This window comes from Musca domestica, unplaced genomic scaffold (assembly GCF_030504385.1).
Source record: "Musca domestica strain aabys unplaced genomic scaffold, Musca_domestica.polishedcontigs.V.1.1 87, whole genome shotgun sequence".
Lineage (NCBI taxonomy): Eukaryota > Metazoa > Arthropoda > Insecta > Diptera > Muscidae > Musca > Musca domestica.
The window spans coordinates 2754551-2776188 of record NW_026712423.1 but is presented as its reverse complement, the minus strand read 5'-3'; the positions used below and the strand labels follow the sequence as shown (position 1 = coordinate 2776188).

Here is a 21638-nt window from a genome sequence, read left to right as displayed (position 1 = left end):
CCAACAAAGGGTCACAATTTTCAATATATTTAGGAGTTGAAATTGACCAACAAAACATGCTCCTGATTTTGCAGCCGTTATAATACAAATAGAAACCAAACGATACAAAATCTCGCATGAAGTTAGAGTTAAGGACTCTGGGTAGAATGGACCTCTACTTTGTGTAAAAAATACCAACATTACTTACAGGCGATATCCGACAATAGCCAAATATCGTAGACAAGAAAATCATATAGATGAGTCTAAATTTGGAGATTCAAAGGGGCCTCTTGCTTTTGGAGAGGGTTCAAGTGAACCAAAAACAGAAAAAAATCCTGATACACGATTGAAGCCATTCGACATGTCAGGGAAGAGCGATAAGGACAGGGAAGAGTTCTAGCATTTTTGCACATCAACTAACAACACGACATAGTTCGTAAATATAGGGCAAATGTCCCTGTTCAAAATGCTAAGGGTAATATCTGCGTGACATAGTTTCAAAAGCGAAATCTTCCAAAATGGATTAGGACATAAGAGGGCTTCTAACATGTTGTAGTGTTGTAGGGTATCACATGGTCGGCCCCGCACGATTATAGCCTTTGCTTACTTGTATATTATTGATTTAAATAATCGAGCCTTGGCTGAGAGTATACATCTGTAGGCAAAACCGACTGACATTTTCTGACTTGTTTTATATGTGGGACAATTTTATCAAGAATGAACGAAGCCCTCAAGACATATACATCCCTGTAGCCACAAAATTTCTAATAAAAAGTTTGATGCAATCATCATTATATCAGAAAACTACATTTAATAGACATTTCAAATATTACCATTTCATTCTTGCCAAAGGGTTAGCTCAGCTATTGACCGGACCCACGAGACAATGCAATTTTTTCGCCCTCTGTGGTTCTAACAGGAATGCTAAACATTATTCCTTTTAAACTTTTTGCTATAGTATATCTGGTTTATAATTGAATTCAGATCACCATTAGTTCTGCGCACTACAAAATTATGCATATGCCCATACAAAAATTTAAGAATTGGTCAAAAAATCAGACATTGTCTTAGAATAGCTGTACACCACATTTAAAAATTTAATTTTAATTTTATTTTACATTATAATATGCTGACTATTTACATTTATTTAATAATAATTTAATGTTTATGTATAATTTTCATATAATAATTTTGGAATGAATTTAAAAAATGGAAGTATCTATTACCATCTGTTCCATTGAATTTTTTATGTAAATTTACATTTTCGAATTTTTCGAAAACTTAGAAATTTCTGACTTATGTTTACACGCAATTTATCATTCTACCTTTCACCAAATTTAAAATAATTTCTTAAACAATAAATGTTACTTTTTTGCTTTATATATATCTCTTAATTTAAGGAACTAGTTACCGTTGTTTCTTATGGATTTCATTTTCTTTTCAAATAAACCAATTTTATAATTTTAATAAATTAAATAATTTTATTATATGCTTCCTTTGTTATGCTTTTTGAAAATTAAATTTTATTGGCCTAAAAGTTTTGCAAGTTGATTTAATTAGATTTGTTTAGATTTTTTTCATTACAAACGCATATTTTGTTCGTTTGTTTGTTTTCTTTTACTAGTTCAATAACGGTAATTATTTTCCCCAAAAACTATACATGTTTTTTTCGATTAGTTCTCTTTTGAGATATTTTTTTTATTTTTCTTTAAATATTTACTATATTAGTTCTTTATTTACTTATATACATATTTACATTATAATATATTGTTTTATTGTTATTTTTATGTGTTTTAGGAAAATATTTGGGTTTTAAATACATATAAATATAGCTTGTGTCGTACACTTAGAGTGAGGTCGTCGAATAAGATAAATTTAAATTATTTGGAAAGTACTAATTAAAAATTATTATTAATAAATAAATAATTATTAATTACCATAACTAATAAAAGACAAGCCTTTTCAGAGGAATATTTATTAAACTTTATTGAATTCCCAAATATAAAAATTTCGATCGAAAAATGTGTCTTGGACCCTAAAATGAATAAAATCCATCAGTGCCGTTAACTGAAATTATGTGAAGAACTTTTTGTTTCCTTTCACAAGAAATCATAACCTCCAATATTTCGGGAATCAGGAGCTATTCTATTCAAAGGAATATAATGCTGCAAATTACATCCATCTTAGCATATCCGACTAAAGCCTTCAAACTTCCAAATAATCATTAAATACGAGTATGATACTATAAAGTGATATTTTCTTAAATTTCTTATCCTATCAATGAAAGAGTATAGTTAGTTTTTCAAAAATATTTTTATTTTTCAATATAATCTCCTGAAACTTCAATACCCTTAGTCCAACGCTTTTCTAGCAATTTTAAAACACTCTTGTGCGCCGGTGCTTGTCTTGAAAAAAATACTTTTTTGTGTTGTAAGCCAAGACGTTTTTCTCGAGTTTGTACATTTAATTGATCTTCATGCAAAAGCCAGTAAGAAAAAGTCAAAAGTCGGACGGCGCCGACTATATGATACCCTACACCGCTATGCACATTCAGTAGAGCTCCAGTGACAAAAGAATTTATATGAAGTAGATTATACCACCAATCAACATTTGGCTTTGGAACAGTTATAGTTTGTTTTCAGAGGGAATTAATTTATGGGAGATACCTATATTCAATTCTGAATAGATTTTCACTAAATTTGACGGATACATTTTAATCTTTAATACAAAATATTGCTGTGGAGTGCGTGAGAGGATTATACTAAAAAAAATAAATATCGGAGTTCCACAAAATGGAAACTTATGTCTCGAAATTCATTCGGGCTGATATTAGCCATTATTTGCACAATAAAGCTGTAATCAGATTAGGGATATTTAGGAGCTATATCTAAATATTGGCCGATCTCGGTAAAATTTGGCAAAAATATTTCCGAGCTATATAAGATACCTGGTACCAAATATCATCGTTGTTGAATTGATATTACGAATTTAAGGGATTTAAACACCAAATTGGACGAAACATATATATGGGAGCTATAGTTATATCTGAACCGATTTTCACAAAACTTAATGTGTATGCTTCTATACTGAGTTCGACTGGATGTGCTAAAATTCAGTTCATTTGGACTTTTATTGGCCATTTGGTGCACAATTAATACGAAATCTGTTGAAGATATATGTATATCTGAACCGATCTTGATAAAATTTGGCAGAGGTATTTCTGGGCTGTGTCTGATATCTGGTACCATTACGCAAGTGAGTGACTTAAACACCAAATCGTATGAAACATATATATGGGAGCTAAAGCTATATCTGAACCGATTTTCACTAAAATTAATGCTTCTAGATAGAATTCGGTTGGATGTGCTAAAATTCAGGTCATTTGGACTTATATGGACCATTTGGTGCACAATTAACCCGAAAACGGTGAAGATATGTGGAAGCTATATCGAATTTTGATCCGATCCGATCACCAATTTCAATAGGGTTCGTCCTTGGGCCAAATAAATATTAGGACTTTTAAGTGCGAAATAAGAAAAAATTCCATTTGTAACTCATCGAAATAATAATTTTAGACCCAGACGATTTAATCCTGTCCGTCTGTTGTAATCACAATACATTCGAAACAAATGTCTGTCTTTTGTCTGCAGGCAGGGCAGATTCGAAGACGGGCTATATCGTTCTACGATATCGTATAGCCCCCATATAACGGTACGTCCCGATATCCGGTATTTTTATGATTTTAGCCACATTTTCATATGAAATAGTCTGAAAATCCACAAGAGGAGTTATTTTTGGAGTTATTTTATATAGGTCCACGATATCCTAGAGCCCCCATATAACGTTACCCCCGGTATTTGATAATTTTAGCCACATTTTCCAATGGAATAGTCTGAAAATCCACAAAAGGAGTTCTTTGTCAGTACTTCATCCTCTAGACGAGAATTGTCTTTGTAGGTCCACGATACCGTATAGCCCCCATAATAATGTACCCCCAATATTCGATGTTTTCATGATTTCCCCTAAATTTTTCAATGGAATTGTCTTAAAAACCAAAGAAGGAGTCCCTTGTGAGTGTATTACTCCCTTGAGGAGGACTGTTTAAATAGGTCCACATTTTAGTATAAAACGGTACCCCCAGATATTTGATATTTTCATGATTTTTGCGAATTGTTTCAAATTTTGTATATAATGTTCGAAACCGTTACAACCGCTTATGACACAAATTACTTATGCAGGATCACGTCTTCGTATAGCCCTCATATTACGGTTTGGGCGGTATTTTGTGATAGTTTTTTTTTGACAATTTTCTAGATTCTTCCAAATGGTGGAGGATATAAAAAGTTCCACCTGGCCGAACTTAGCTTCTTCCTGGTATATATTCTTTGGTATATTAAAGGGTGTGTTTTATGCTAGATAGAGCTTTAAATTGTAAAAAATAACACAAAAATTAAAATCATTATGAATAGGCTCACGCTTGAACAACGCTACGAAATTATCCGAAATTTACATTGAAAATCAGTCTCTAGAGCAGTTGGCAAATGACCCGTTGTTTTATCGCAAAATTGTGTTCAGCGATGAAGCGCATTTTTGGCTTAACGGGTTTTGTTAATAAACAAAATTGCCGCATATGGAGTGAGAAAAATCCACAAGAGACCCTACAGACTCCATGACTTCCAGAAAAATGGTGCGGTTTTCACGCTGAGGCCGGCGCTCGCGTTACGGTCAATGGAGATCGTTACCGCACTATGATCAATGATTTTTTGTTTAAAAATATGGATGACATTGATCCGGAGGAGATGTGGTTTCAACAGGATGGCGTTACGTGTCATACTGCGAACGTAACCACCGACTTATTGAAATCAAAATTTGGCGATAAGTTGATTTCGAGTGATGCTACGATTATTTCCTGTGGGGCTACGTGAAGTCAATGATTTATGCTGATAAACCAGCAACAATTGACGCCTTGGAGGCCAGCATTGTTCGTGTTATTCGTGACATACGACCAGCAGTGCTCGAAAAAGTGGCCAAAAATTGGACGTCCAGAATGCACTTCGTCAAGAACAGCCGCGGTGCCCATATGACCGAAATCATTTTCAAATGTTAATGTCACGTATTGATCTCTTGAATAAAATAAAAATTGATTAAAATTTAATTTTTTTGTGTTATTTTTTTCAATTTCAAGTTCTATCGGACTTAAAAAAAAACACCTTTTAAATTCGAAATTTGGGATAAAACTTTAAAATGTGAAAGAGGTCTTTGGATTACATCCAGAATCATTGGTACAGAAAATGGGTGATATCGGTCCACTTTTTGTTATATAACATGGACCTGCATAGTGGTATCTATGCTGGTACACGTTTCGCATAACCCCCTCGAAACTTTGTATTTGTATAATTTTAGCAAAATTTTTTAATAGCGTTGTTTGAATTTTCGTATTTGAAGTTAACAATAATCGCCATATTCTCTGATAAGATCTTATCTATATGATTTCATGTTTTTTGTTTTAGTTTTGCATCACAAGCTTCTTCTAAAAGATACAGGGTCCGCCACATAAAATTTTCAAGGCTAAATGAAAACTTTGCAGAACTTAATTTTTTTTTACTTGTTAAATTTCCTGTCACAATATTAAATATAATTTTAAAAAATTCACTCGAAACTTTCATATTATAATCAAAACTATATCATTCCCAAACATTTTCCTTTTATATTCCTAAAAGCTTATTTTTTCTATCAATATTATTTATATAATATTTTTCATATTTCTTAAATATATTTATTTTAACAAATAACATAAATTGTGTTTGTTTCTCTATTTGTGTTTTTTATTTTTTTTTTCCTCCTTTTCTTACAAGAAAAATAATAACATTTATAACACTTAATTACTAGACATACAACTTTATGTGAATGTGTTATTTTTGTTGTTTGTATTGGTTTTTTTATTCTTTCATAAAAAAGCGCGCATATAATTAATTTTTTATATTTTTTTTTTGTTATTTCATTTCATGTTAAGATTTATTCTTATTTCCTTTTCTTAAATAGGGTTTCTTGGGGGAATTGGTTATAAGTCGCTCCCATGTGTGTGTATGTGTATGAATGAAAAATAAACTGCATTTTGAATAGAAGTTCTTATTTCTCTCTTCTTTTTTAATATATATTTTTTGGCTTATAGAAATTATAGATTTTTTTTCGTGTTGTGTTGCATTTTTTTTTACATTTCTCCATGAGTTTTGTTTTGGTAATGGGAAATGAATGGGGAAAATAAATGTGAAAAAGAAACATATCATTTATCATCCGTTTAACATCAGCATTGATGTAAGAGAAATTTACCAATAAACGTCATCAAATAAGAATTATGAAACTGGGGAAGGGCGGAGAATGAAAATGCCTTCTTCAAGTAGAGGGAGGGCAATGCAAATGTCAAGAAAGACACCGACGACGTTGATGATGGGGCTGCTTTTGCATTTCCTTTGTGAGCCATACTTTTCAGGTTTCTTTCTAATGCCCCGGTCGTCACTGCTGCTGCGGGGGGTGATGGTCGTGAGGGTTCTTCTTCAATTTCTTCTAACCATTGCATTGCCAATTTTGCCGCTACCCTTTGTAATTTTCTGCTATTAAGATAGGTCGTGGCACTCTTCTTACTGGAAGTCATCATCAATAATGTTTGATCCCTTGACATATAGTTGGCGTTATTGCTTTTAGTTGCAACGAAAGCATCATCATCGGCATCACCACCACCAGCAGCATCGTCGACATCCTCACATAATGGAAAACTATCACGACCAAACGTTACACCAGCACCAGTTCCAACAACAATGGCAATTGTGGCGAATGGTAAGCCCTGCAAAGGGAATGCCAAAGACGTTGTTGCATTTGTTGATGGGACATTGTCAAGTGTTTGTGACATCTGCTGCTGTTGCTGTCGCTGCCGCTGCCGCCAATGTTGCTGGTAATCGACATTGGAAAATGATTCCAATGCTCCTGCTCCTGTTGCTGTTGCCGTATGCCAAAAGACCTTTTCATTGATGACATTTTGATTTGCTGCTAAACACTGTTCATTTTCCAACTGACAATCAATACGTAGAGCAGCAAGAAGAACATCAATGGCCGTAGCTTCTCCTTCCCCCTCGCCGACTTGCTGTGTGCAAAGATAAGAGTGTGCCTTGTTAGATTTCGTTTGTTGCACCAACAGTGGCTCCCTCTGCTCTTGATGCATGTCCTCATATTCATTCATGATTGTCGTTGATTTCATCAGTTGCTGTTCTTGCTGCTTCTTGAAACTACAAAATATCTTTCCCAGAACATTGCTGCCATTTCCCAGCATCTGTCGCCACCAGTGGCAAGTTTTTCCGTTGCCACCATTGTTGTTCTGTTCTTGTTGTTGTTGATATATCTTTAATAATACGGCCATTACTGTTATTAGTTTGATTAGCTCCTGCTCCATTTTCAGCCAATATGTTGTCATGACATTTTGAGTGATTTTCCCATAATACCTTTCAATATCGATGATAAATGTCGCTAATGTGTTGCATATATGATTTTTTATTTTCCTCAGCGATAATGCCGGCAACAGCTTGTGAAAGTATTCGAAGATTATGGCAAAGGGTGCCTTGGCCCGGGGCGATGCTGATGACTTTGGAGCTGTAGAAAAAAGACGAGAGAGAAAAAGAATTGTTTGTTATAACGTTAATTGGAATGTTATTAGGAAAATTATTTTATATAAATTTCTATGGTAGCTGTGGGAGAATGACTTGGCTTTGGGTAGTTAGAGCAATTTGTTATGACAATATTATAAATCACACGAAATTTTCGAGACCAAAAAATGTGCTATTGTCTAACTCATTTTTGAAAACACCGACAAAAAAATGGTTAAATTAGAGTGTTTGTAATTTCGGTTTATGCGAAAATGTTCGGTAAGTTAGCGACCAACATTTTTAGTAAAAGTAAACTAAAGTTTAAGATTCACATTACATGAAAAAAACCAGTAAGGAAAAGTCAAACTGCGGCGATTATATGATGCCCTACACCACTGTGCGTATTTAGTAGAGCTCGCGTAACTTAAAAGTTTAAATGAAGTAAACCATACCAACTTTGAACCAAATAATATTGCTTTATAGTTCATGATATGACTTCGATTTTCACCAAATGGTAAAATTCGGTTGAATATGAAAAAATCTATTAAATTTGGGCTGATATTACATATGAGGTGGACAATAACCTTAAAATTGGATGAAGATGTCTATCGAAGCTATTAATAATCTGAACCGATCTCGATAAAATTTTGACAGAGGTATTTTTAAGCAATATCTGATGCCCGGCTTCAAATATCATTGTCGAGGAGTGCATAGTACGCGTGTGAGGCACTAAAAACCCCAAATAGAATGAAACATATACAGGGTGAGATAAAAAACTGCAACAAAGACAAACGCCATGATTCTCACATTTTTTTAAATTTTAATGAACGAACGCAAAAAATTTCGGAAATAGCATACAATTTTAGAATAAGTTTAGATTTATTCGAATTGGTCACCTTTGGCACGAATTATGATCTTCAAGCGGCCAATGAAATCGTCACACGCTGCCCGAATGTTGCTCTGCGGTATTTTGTACCTATTTCCATTTGGCCTGATTTCGACAATTTTGTGCATAATAAACGTGTAATCGGATCATGATATATTTAGGAGTCATATCCTAATCTGATCGGATCTCGATAAAATTGTATAGAGGTATTTTTGAACTCCAAAAATTATTTGGTACCAAATATCATTCTTGTGGAGTGAATATTACGCATGCGAGGGATTTAAGACCTCAAATCGGATGAAACATAAATATGGGAACTATATCTATATACGAACCGATGTTCACCAAAATTTAAAGTACTTGCTTCTAGACTGAATTCTATCGAAATTCGCCAAATTCAGGTCATGTTGACTGATAGTGCATCAAATGGCTAATATCAAAAAACCTGAAATCGGATAAAAATATCTATGGGAGCTACATCCAAATCTGAACCGATCTCGATAAAATTGACAAAGGTATTTCTGAGCGGTATCTGATATCTAGAGCCAAATATCATTCTTGTGCAGTACGCATGTGAGGGACTTAAAATTACCAATCAAATTAAAGATACATATGGGAGCTATAGCCAAAATTTGATGGGCTTACTTCTAGTTTGTATTTGGTCGGATGTGCCAAAAATCAGGTCATTTGGACTGATATTGGCCATTTGGGCACAATTAAAAAGAAATCGATTGAAGATATATGTGGGAGCTATGTCTAAATTTAAACCGATTCTAACAAATTTCAAAAGGGTTCGTCCTTGGGCCAAAAAATATTTTATGGAAAATTTCATCTCAACGACATGCGTAAATAATGAAATAATGGCTTCCAATATAGGAAGCTATACATGGATGTTCCTATCTCGCCGAGCTGAGCTGATTTAGCTAAGTATGTCCGTCTGTCCATGTTAATTTGTAATCACTCTGCAGGTCGTAATTATGGCCAGATCTTCACGAGATTTTGCATGGTTATGGTCAGAATATAAGCCCATTGCTTTTGGAAATGAGCGCATAATATTTAGGGATTGAAATGGACCAAAAGTAGAAATATTTTTTGATTTTGCAGTTGCACTACATGTCGCAATTAAATACTAGGGGCTACAGCTTAGGGCTGGGCAGAAGCTTTCCAATGGTCATAGGGCAATATCTAGTGGGTGAAATAGACCATAACATTTGTGTTAAATAAAAGTCAAATTTTTTATTAGACCGAGAATATTTTTAATCCCTCGCAAGATCACAAATGGACGAAAATGTCAGTTGTGACAGTTATATAGATGTCGATAGCAAATGTATCGGATTTATACAGTGAAATATATACAAAGGAAGGGATGTTAGCTAAAATGCTTATATATCAAGGATGGCCATTTTGAAAAAATTTGTCAATTCAGATACTATTCTGATTTTCTGATTCTGAGGATTTTTCATATTTTTTATCGCATGCGACTTTTGCCATTGACTTATTATATTGAAGTGTATATTTTGTAATATTTTTTTACCTTACAACACGGGTTGTGGTTATTATATGCACATTATAATGATCGGGTAATCCTCACGAGAATTTTCATAAGGCTAGGGTTAGGTTCAGAAGGTCTCGGACTATTGTTTTTAAAGATGTCCGCAATATATTTAGGGGTTGAAATGGACCAACAACTATAAATGTTCCTGATTTTGCAGCCATTGTAAAGTAGAAACCAAAGAACAGGAAATCTCGCATGAAATAAAATTTTAGGACAGCGGTTAATAGGAACCACTACCTTTGTGTGAAAAGAATAAAAACATTTCCATTCTTCCGAAACGCTGAAAATAATTTACAGGTAAAATCCAAAATGCATAAAAGGCGAACTTATGCCATTTTAATGCTGATTTCGTTGACGAATATAGCCAAATATCGCATATTTAGGGGTTCAAATGAACCAAAAATAGTAACATTTTCATGATCATACAATTGAAACCAATCGACACGGCATTTTGCATGAGGAGAGTGTTAAGAACAGGGAAGAAGTCTATCATTTTGTATTATATGTAGCTGTAAAATGGACCACAACAACTAACAGCAAGACAGATTGCGTAAATATTGGGCAAATGTCCCTGGTCAAAAAGCTAAGGGTGATATCTGGGCAGTGCTCTATGACATAATTTCAAATGCGAAATCTTCCAAATTGGGTTTTGGCTTCTACTATATTGTAGTGTTGTAGGGTATCACATGGTCGGCCCGCACGTCTATCCTTTGCTTACTTGTTTTTTTACAGTTGTAGGAAATTTATAACATTCGTAACATTGACAGACATATCTGGATGAGCAAGGTTTCAAAATTACTCAAAATTTAAACTCATTCAAGGAGAGGCTCCAAAAGCTAGCGACCTCATTTCACATTTTCCATCTTCACACACATTCTAATTTCGAAAGAGTTTTTGAACAAGTGGTTCATTGATTGTATATTTTATATAATTTAAGCAACGAGATTATAGTCGTATCGAATAATATGTCCCCCAATTAGTCATACGTTTATCGCTATTTATTCTTATCGATATATTATTATCAGACTCTCTCAGTCGTGGAGTTAAGTTCTTACATTCCACACCCTGGATAACTTTAATTATCGTTAAATGAGTTGATGTTTGGAAATGCTGATATTCTCACCAACCCAAAATACCAAATTATTCTTTATTCTTCATATTAAGTTAAAATCCTAAAAAAGCTTTGCAGATCAATGTAATTCCTAATCCATTATGCTTTAGTATTGTTGTTGTCACTTTTATCCCTTATTTTCCTCCAACTTACCCGAAAAATATGTCAAATACGACTCATTGTGATCCTCATAGCCCACACTGTTGTCGTCATGAGGATAGCTGTGGGCATCATATGAACGACCGGAAGCCATGATTCTGGGGCGGTCCTCTTCAATGACACTTTCGATTTCTTCACGGAATATATCGAAAATACTCGCCGTACATTTGAGCTGGAAAAAGTGAAAAAAAAAAAAAACATTTAATTTAATTCGCTTAGACCACAAAAACAAAAGTAATATTTGCATTATGTCGCCTCCCCCATTTTGCTGGTTTCCTTCAACTGCCAACACTACTTCTTGCACTTACCCTCATTTGTCCTTTGATAAAATGCTGTGTGGTTACCATAAAATGAATGGCACTCATAACCGATTCCAAATTGGTCTGTTCATATTTTTCAATTTGGTAGGTTTTGATGTGATGCGGTGGAACCTGTAAAAATAAAAGAAACCAAATCATTTTTTGTTGTTTTGTGGTGTGGTGTTGCTTTTGTGTGTGTGTGTCTGTGTGTGCAAAGGAAGTGAGAGGAAATTACAAATTTCTGTAAAATTGTGGATTTGAGAGAATTTTGTGTTTATTAGTGTTGCCGTTGTTGTTGTTGGTTTACGTTTGCATTTTTCACCAGAGGACAAGTTGTAAAACAAAAATTCTCAATTGCGGTTACTCCAATGCTGACTGTTTGAGTAGCTCGGCTGGTTCTCTGGATGGGCTAACCAAATTTTATGTTTGCCATTTTATGGTGTTGGGGGATGGAGGAGATTCTTGTTATTCACTTTCACTTTTTACATCAGGATGCCTGGTTAGAGTCAGTATTTATAAGGCTTATATTTATCCAAAATAGTAATCGGTTCAAACATGAGAGTAATCCCATCCGATTTGATATTTCGGACTTCCCTAAGAGCAGTTGTAGCCTAATCTTACCACACAATATTATTTATATCAGACTTAAAGTTAGGTGAAAAAGAGAACACTACTAAGTAACTCCTTCACGTATCTGCTCCACAAAGGGTCAACGTTTTCAAAAACATTTATACTCGGAGAATGTGATTATTTTAAAATGTCTTTCATCACAGTATTTGCAAGTGTTAAATATGGAAACATTAGTACCTACCCCATTAAGGGGCGAAATGATTAATTTGTCAATATTATGTCAAATGTGGAAATGATGTATACATTCCCCTCTTTCGGGTAGCTTTCTCAAAAATTATCAAAATAGCTGAGAAACAATAAAAGTCGAAATTCAGAAGAAGACCCCAATCCCAATATTTTTAGACCAATTAATTGAAGTGCCTCTCTCACAAATGAAAAACATTTTGCACAATCCCAAACATCGAATATGCCTATAATTTTGAAAACACCACCTTTTTTATTAAATCAAGAATGGAGAAAGTGGTAAATTTGGTCAAATTTTTGTGCATTTTAATTTCTATATTTGTCCAGTATTGACCATTTGTGGAATTCTTTCCCAGAATTTTTTATTCGTAGAATTCTTTTGGAAGGAATAACGAAGTTCAAAAGTATCAGTCGGTTTTACCGATAGATGCATATCCTCAGCCTATGTCCTTTTTTAAAACATATTTTGATATGCGTTATGGTTATTCAAAATCTTAACCCTTTATGTGGAGGTACCGATGTAGTGGGCCAATATACTCCATTTGGCATCTGACCAAATTCTGATACAAATATTAGGTTCTTTTTTCGTTGAATTACAAGAAAGAATGTGCCGATAATAATATAACGAAGTACCAAGTTTGGACGAAATCAAATTCTCCCTTCAAGAGTTATCGTGCGAACCAGCCAGACAGATAAGCTAGATCAACTCCAAAAGACGAGGCACGTTTTGGTCATATCAAATGATATAGGGCTATAGCCATATGTCTGAAGAGATTTTTTTTTAATATTTTCTAAATATGTGGAATTGATGAAGGTTTTAAAATTATTTTAAGATCTCACACGTGGATTTTATTAAGATATTTTAAGGACATTATCGTGATTTTTTGAAAATATTTTAAAGAATAAAAACATGCATTTTCTTAAACATTTATAAATGTCCTTCTGTCCATTTATTCTTGTGAACAAAATGCTGGTCGCTTGGGATGCACTTTTCCAAACCATGTTTTTTGGTCAAAGGATGAACCCTTTTAAAATTGGTGATAATCCGATCAGATTTAGATACAGTTCCCATATGTCTTCAACCGATTTCGTTTGCACATCCAACCAAATTCGGTCTAGAAGCAAGTGCACATAGCTATAGCTCCCATGTATATATGTTTCATCCGATTTGGTGTTTAAGTACCTCACATTCGTAATATGTATTCGACAAGAATTTAAATTGGTACCAGATATCAGATGCAGTCCCGAAATACCTCTACTAAATTGTACCAAAATCGGTTCAGATTTGGATATAGCTCCCATATATATCTTTAACCGATTGCGGATTAATTGTGCACCAAATGTCCAATATCAGTTCTAATGTCCTGCATTTTGGCACATCCGACCGAATTCTGTTTAGAAGCAAGTACATCAAATTTGGTGAAAATCGCTTCAGATGTATATTTCATATACCTCCCATATTTATGTTTCATCCGATTTGGTGATTAAGTCCCTCACATTCGTAATACGCACAACACAGGAATGATATTTGGTACAAGATTCAGTCCAGGAATATCTATGCCACATTATATCAAGATCGGTTCAGATTTGGATATGGCTCCCACATATATCTTTATCCGATATGTGGTTTATTGTGCATCAAATGACCAATATCAGCCCAAATGAACTGAATCTTGGCAATTCAGACTGAATTCATCCTAGAAAGAAGTATTTAAAATTTGGTGAAATTTGGTTCAGGTATAGCTATAGCTCCCATATATGTTTCATCCGATTTGGTACTAAAGTCCCTGACATGCGTAATATGCGCTCCACAATGATATTTGATACCGAGCATCAGATACAGCTATAAAATGCCTCTGTCAAATTTTATCGAGATCGGTTCAGATTCATCTATAACTTCGATATACATCTTCAATCGATTTTACCTTTATTGTTAACCATAAATGTAATATATGCCCAAATTGGATAAATTTCTTCATATTCAACCGAATTTTTCCATTAGGTGAAACTCGGTCCGGTATTCCTATTGCTCCCATAAATATTTTTTAATATAGTTACTATCGAAGTCATATCATACACTATACAACAACGTTATTTGGTACTAGAGGTACAAAGGCCTAAGTCAAATTTTTTGAAAATCGGTTCAGAGTTGGATGCAGTTTCCAAAAATATGACTAATTTAAAGCCATGATTCGCATTTAAATAAGCCTCATAGTTGTTATGATCTATTTCACATAAATTCCAAACATACACTTTTTTGTGCCGGGAGCTCTGCTAAATTCGTATAGTGGTGTAGGGTATCAAATAGCCAGGACCGCCCGACTTTTCACCTTTCCTTATTGGCTTTTTTAGAATTGTTTAAACAATGGCTTTCCGGAAGAACAATTTGATTTTTTCACAAAGTATTTTCACAATTTATTTCTGCGCAAAAACATAGGCCAATATATTTGATAAAGTATTGCAAGGTCTTCCCATTTTTATACCCTACAACACTATGTGTTGGCGTAGTTTGATTGGCCAAAATTAAAAATTATGGAATTTAGTTTAGGGCTGGTCAGAAGCCTACTATTTTGTTTTGTCATCGAACAATATTTATCGGGTAAAATAGACCATAACTTGTATGTAGAAAATACAACCATTTCCACTAAACCGCTAATATTTTTAATACTTAGTTAGACCCTTCGAGAACGGCTGGACGGATTTTGACATACAATATTGAATTTTACGTTTGGTAATATTTTTTCACCTTACATCACTATGTTTTGGGAGTATTATATTCAAATCACAATTATCGTCCGATTTTCAATAAATGTTGTATGGGTAAAGAGTTTGGGTCGGAATTAAAGCCTGTTGTTTTTCAAGATGTATATATACGGGATCAAATAGACCAAAAATAATTATCACGATTAAAAACGAAGCGACACGGAATTTTGCGTGAGGTTAGGTCTTAGGACAGTGCAGAAGTGTAGCATTTTGGACGACCCTTGAATAATATTTAGTGGGTAAAACGGACTACAACTTTTGTGTAAAATTGTTTTGATACCTATCGGCATGACATTTAAATTATGAGGAAATTAAATATGAGGAAAACATCCCCTGTAAAAACCGAAGGCATGATTTGTGCAGGACAGTATGACATCATTCCAAATAAATCACTAAAAAGTGTTTGGACTTAAGTAGGGTATCACATCTTAGGGTATCATATCTTACTTTTTTTTTATATTTTAAGAATATTTTTAAAGACTTCCCGCCCAAAAATTGTGTGGTTTTTTTATTTATTCAGAATATACTTAAAAATCTTTCTGAAGATTTTGCGGAATTCATGAAAAAATAGTGATATTGTAAGAAATTCTCCTCTAGGAAGTCATGCCCTCAAATTGTAATATCATATCATGTAAAACCCTCATGTTCAAATTTTGATTTTGGCTTTTTTAAGAATTTTATGGCAAATAATGTGATGTTACTAATAAACTTTCTGACTAAAAATCTAAGACTTTTATACAAAATACTTAAGAATATTAGTAACTTTCGTTTTTAATAATTTTTCCGAAGGACATTAAAAAATGAATAACTTTTACTATTATACTACCCCCCGCATTCAAACACTTGCTGTCAACAAAGGACATTCCAGGGGTTTAACCAAAATTGTCACACCCCATGCCACCTTTTCTAAAGTTCCTGCTGTCCTAACATACATTTATCCATGCGTTTTTATTTATTCCACTTTTTTTCATATTCATCTTTTCTCTTATTTTGAATCCTAGGAAGTATCTGGTTTACCTCCAGCATTAGTATTCAACGACGACTGTAACATCTTGGTACTTTTTGGAAATTTTTTCTTTCTCGCAGTTTTTGTTATGTCCTTTACCACAAACACACATACACAGACAAACGCATGAACACTCTGTCTGTGCGTTTGTATCGTTGAGGTTGTTAAATATTTTTGAAGCATACTTTTGGGAGAAACCGTACAAAGCGTATGACATTCCTTATTATATTCCCTTACCACCAACGTCACCGCATGCCATTATTTCACCAAAAACTCACAAACACACACTCTCACATTCACATTAAAAAAATCCTCACTTGAGAGTGATAATAAACAACCATCGTAGTACTTGAAATAGATTTAAAAGATGTTCTTCACCCAAAATATATATATATATATGTATATGAGAGTGTATGTCTAAAAAGTACTTCAGAACTCCGGCAGGGTATCAGCAGTATTTGAAGGTCCTTGTCAACCTTAATGAATTATGAGCATTTCATGTGGCACTACAAGCTTCCCGCTCCAGTGACAATGTGAAATTCTTTGAATTATACTAAGAATTTGGAAGAAATATTTCTGTAAAGATTTTCAAATATGAAAAAAGTTATTTGTCTCCCAGAAGCATACTTTTGGGCTGGCGTAGAAATGCAAGAGGGACATAGGATGATTTCATTGACATATCTGCCAGGCATTAGCTAAAAATTTATTAACTTTGAACAAAAATTTCTGTGTTTGTTGTGAGTTTGGTTTAAATGTTTATCTTCATTTGGGCTTTTTTCGTCTTCTTCTTCTTCTTCTTGTGGTCTATGGAGAGTCAAAAAGTAATCTCGAAATGTAAAAAAATCTTGAGCCTGTTTTTTGTAGCAAAACAACTTTGTATGTGTGAGTTGTGTTCAAAAAAAAGAGCATTCAAAACTTTTCCTTGGTCAAATACGAAAAAATCAAATAAACAAAAATGACCGTATGTAATGCCTTTGCAAGTTCTTAAAGTTTCCTCTGGGATTAGGGACATTAGGATGTGTGGTCAGAGACAGAGAGATAAAGAAGAAGCATATAATTGACTTAATTTTCAGGATGAATTGTTCGACAAAGTAAAAAAAAAACACAAACCGAAGAAGTTTTCCAGAGGTTATTTGTCATATTATTGGCTGTTATAAAACTTTAAATAAAAAACTTGTTCTGTTTCACAAAAGTACTTTAATTTTATGTGAATCTGTTGATGAAGAAAGTTGAGCAACGTCGTATGTAAATAGACTTGAAGGGAGCTTACACACGTATATATATTTACAATAAAAAAGAAAATTAATTAAAAGCTCCTTAGTGTTCACTGGCGGTCTATTTAGGGTCTTAAACGTCGATTTAACCAAACTCTCATAGTTTTAATCACTTTTGAGCTTATTTTTATACCTTCCACCATATGATGCAGGTTGTATCAACATGGTCAATAATGTTAATTGAAAAAAAAAATAGAGATCACAATATTTAAGTTAAATAATTAATTCTGGCATTTGATGATTCTAAGACGTTTGAGATTTAAAATATATAGCCCTCATATAACGGTACCTCCTCGTTTTCAGCATTTTGAAGGTTCTTCCAGGTTCTTGCACTAGTGTTGCGTATAACCTCTATATAGAATACCTTCCGATCTGGAATATTTCGGACGAAATTCTAAACAAGTTGAGTTCTCAGCGGATTAAAATCCCCACGTCTAAAATTATTTGGAATAGACGCAATTTGTAACCACATTGGCTATAATTTGGTAATTTGTATCCTCACCGGATGATGACGGGCATAGGATATGTTTTTAATATGGGTATACATTTTGACATTAGTCCTTGTAATCACGGTAATCATTTACATCGGTGAAATAATATTGGGTATAAAACATCCTTGTTTCTTTCAGTGTAGGTCCAGGTCTTGAAATTACTTCCAAATACGGATATTTTAAAAGTCCTATCTACATTTTCAACTGAATGAATTACAAGTTCGTATTTTGAATTTTAACGGATAGTTTTGGGTTTTTCACAAAAAATATTCCATATTTCTGCAATTTTGGTACATGATCCTAGCCTAAACCAAATCGAGGACAACTGATTTTACTTTTGCTCTCATGTAGGACATATATATATATATATATCGGAACCGATTTTCAACAAGTTTGCTGTACTTGTTTCTAGACTTAATTCTTTGGATATGACAACATGCAGGTCATTTAGACTGATATTGGCCATTTGGAGCACAACTAGCGCGAAAGATATAAATGGGAGCTATATCCAAATCTGAACGATCTTTATAATATTTGGCAGAGGTTGTTCTGGGCTGTCTCTGATATCTGATTCCAAATATCATTCTAGTGGGGTGCATATTCCGAATGTGGGGGACTTAAACTCCAAATCCGATGAAAAATATACAGGGTGAGCTGAAAAAACTGCAACCAATATCAGACTACTGTCATTTCTAAGCCACTCGTCCGTCAGCTGTTAAAATTATTGATGTGACAGCTCATTACATTGTTTACAAACGTACAAAACCATGCTGGTGAGACTTTTCCAGAAAAAAAGTTATTACAATGTCCACCATAATCTCCGGATGCTAATCCGTTGGACTATTGTGTCTGGATTATGTTGGAAAGCAAGGTTGATACTAAAAAATATCAAAATGTCGATCACCTCAAGCAAGCGCTTCGCCGCCTGTATATTTGATCGTTAGCCTGTACATTTAATCGTTTGGCAGTTAAAATCAGGATGGAGATCACAATATTTAAAATAAATAAATAAATCGCGCATTTGGTACTTTTAATATGTTCGAAATTGAAAATGGACTATATCGACCCATGTTTATGTATAGGCCCCATATAACGGTATCTCCTGATTTTCTGAATTTTGAAGATTCCAAGTTCTTGCACTATTATTGTGTATAACCCCCATATAAAGTATCATCGGACCTGGAATGTTTTTAATTCAATTTTACACAAAATGTGTTCTATTAGAATTCAAACCTCTATGTCCCAAATTATTTGGAATAGCCAATTACTATTTTGTTTTCTCACTGAATGATGATACGCTATAGCCCTTATAGTTGTATTACATTTTTTTAGGTTAAATGATATTGGTAAAAAAAAAAACATCCTTGTGAGATCTCTCCAATATAGGTCTTGGATTTAAAATTACCTCCAAATATGGACATTTTAAAGGAACTGAATGGGCCACAACTTTGTATTTTTAATTATTAACGATGGTATACTATTTCAAAAACAAAATATTCCATCGTTCTGAAATTTGGGCATATGATTCCAGCTTAACCAAATTGAGGACAATTGATTTTACCACAATTTAAATGCTAAGAAACAAACTTTTTTGCAAATTTAGCAGTTTGCTTAATAGGTCATAAATATAGACCAGTCGAGGGGTAATTTGTAATCACACTAAAGGTCGCATTTATGACACGATCCTCTCGAAATCTCACATGGAGTAAGGAGTAGCGTTAGAATAGAAGTCAATTGTTTTTGGAGATAATCGCAATATTGTTAGCAACAAAACTGAGAAAAATTATTAATTTTCCAGTTGCTCTACTGGCCACAATTTGGGGTTTGACTTTAGCAAAGTGTAGAAGTCAATAATTTGGATGCTCATTGCATTAAGAGGGTGAAATGGACCACAAATTTTGCGTAAACAATACCAATATTTCCATTCAATAATACTAAACCAGTAAGGAAAATTCAAGAGTCGAACGGGCCGATTGTATGATATCCCGCACAACTATGCATATCTAGTAGAGCTCCTGTAACAAAAGAATTTAGTTGAAGTAGATCATCCCACCCCCATTTGGCTTTAGAGCAGTTATAGTTTGGTTTCAGAGGAAACTAAAATATGGGAGCCATATCCAATTCTGAATCGATTTTCACTAAATTAGATGGAAGCATTTCAATATTTTATATCAAATAACAAAGCTAAAGAGTGCATTGTATCACTTTGAGAAGGATTATATAAAAATTTCAAAATATAAACGTACATCCCGAAATTCACTCTATTTGGGCAGATATTAGCCATTATTTGCACAATAAAATCTGAAATCTGAATTAGGTTAAATAAGGGAGGTATATCCAAATCCTGGCTGATCTCGATAATAATTGGCAAAGGCATTTCTGAGCTCTATAAGATATATGGTACAATATATCATTCTGAACCGATTTTCAGCAAATGTTATGCATTTGCTTCTAGACTGAATTTGGTTGGATGTGTCAAAATTCAGGCCATTTAGACTGATATTAGCCATTTGGTGCACAATTAACCCGAATAGGCTGAATACATAAATGTGAGCTATATCCAAATTTGAACCGAGTTTTATAAAATTTGGCAGAGGTATTTCTGGGCTGCATCTGATATGTGATACCAAACATCATTCTGGTGAGGTGCATATTCCGAATGTGGGGGATTTAAACACCAAATCGGATGAAACATATATATAGGATCTATAGCTATATCTGAACCGATTTTCTCCAAGTTTGATGAACTTGCTTCTAGACTGAGTTCGGTTGGATGTGCCAAAATTCAGGTCATTAGGATTTATTTTAGCCATTTTGCGCACAATTAACACAAAATCTGTTGAAGATATATGGGAGCTATATATAAATCTGATCCTATTATTACCAATTTAAAAATGGTTCGTCCTTGGGCCAAACAAATACTGTTTGCAAAATTTCATCTCAATCGGGTAATAATTGCGACCTGCATTTTGTTCACAAGGAATATAGACGGACGGACTGACATGTGTAAATCGACTGAGAAAATGATTCTATGAGGATCCTTACTATGGGTCTATCTCCTTCTCCATATCACAAAAAAATTCACAAAGACATGATGACCTTACCAATAAGTAGTGTAGTTTATAAAAAATATCTCGTACATTACTAGTAGAGTGAAAAGTAGAGTTATTACTTAAAAAGTACGAATCCATAGAAGATGTTTGTCATATTGCTCGGTAATGTGTAGCTATGGCATAGAGTGTGTATGTACGACCACAAAATCGAATGTTGTGAGTTTTACATAGATGACTAATGTGATGCTATACATTTTTGAAGTTAACTTTAGACTTCGTAATCGTGGCACAGGGTATAGTGTGTTTAATTACAAATCGGGAGACCACGTGGCCAATTTGGCAGCTGATACAATAAAAAATATGGTTGTTGTGCGGGCACCCATTATTTGACCGTTTTTCTGTGTATTCTGCTTCTGTAGTTTTTATGCCGTCCAACATATTTGGTGTGGATTGTCGTAAGGGGTAGTTATCTTTGTCGCAGAAAATTGTCTAAGTAGATCCACGTTTTAGTATATTCTAGTAATTTAAGGATTTTGGACATATTTTTCAATGGTATGGTCTGGAATTCGATATGTAAAGTTCGTAGTATGTACTTATCCCTCTGCCATAAAAAAT

General features: G+C 33.9%; 1 protein-coding gene across 1 annotated transcript in view; it reads right to left on the bottom strand.

The window, feature by feature from the left end:
• Positions 1 to 5791: 5791 nt before the first annotated feature.
• LOC101890721 (uncharacterized) overlaps positions 5792 to 21638 on the bottom strand; it is a 293996-nt gene continuing 278149 nt past the window's right edge. Inside the window, exons 7-9 of the mRNA XM_059131395.1 lie at positions 11633 to 11755; positions 11319 to 11496; positions 5792 to 7620 (exon numbers count right to left, since the gene is read on the bottom strand). Of these exons, the coding sequence (XP_058987378.1) occupies positions 6284 to 7620; positions 11319 to 11496; positions 11633 to 11755 (1638 nt within the window). The 3' untranslated portion in view covers positions 5792 to 6283. The remainder of the gene's footprint in view (positions 7621 to 11318; positions 11497 to 11632; positions 11756 to 21638) is intronic.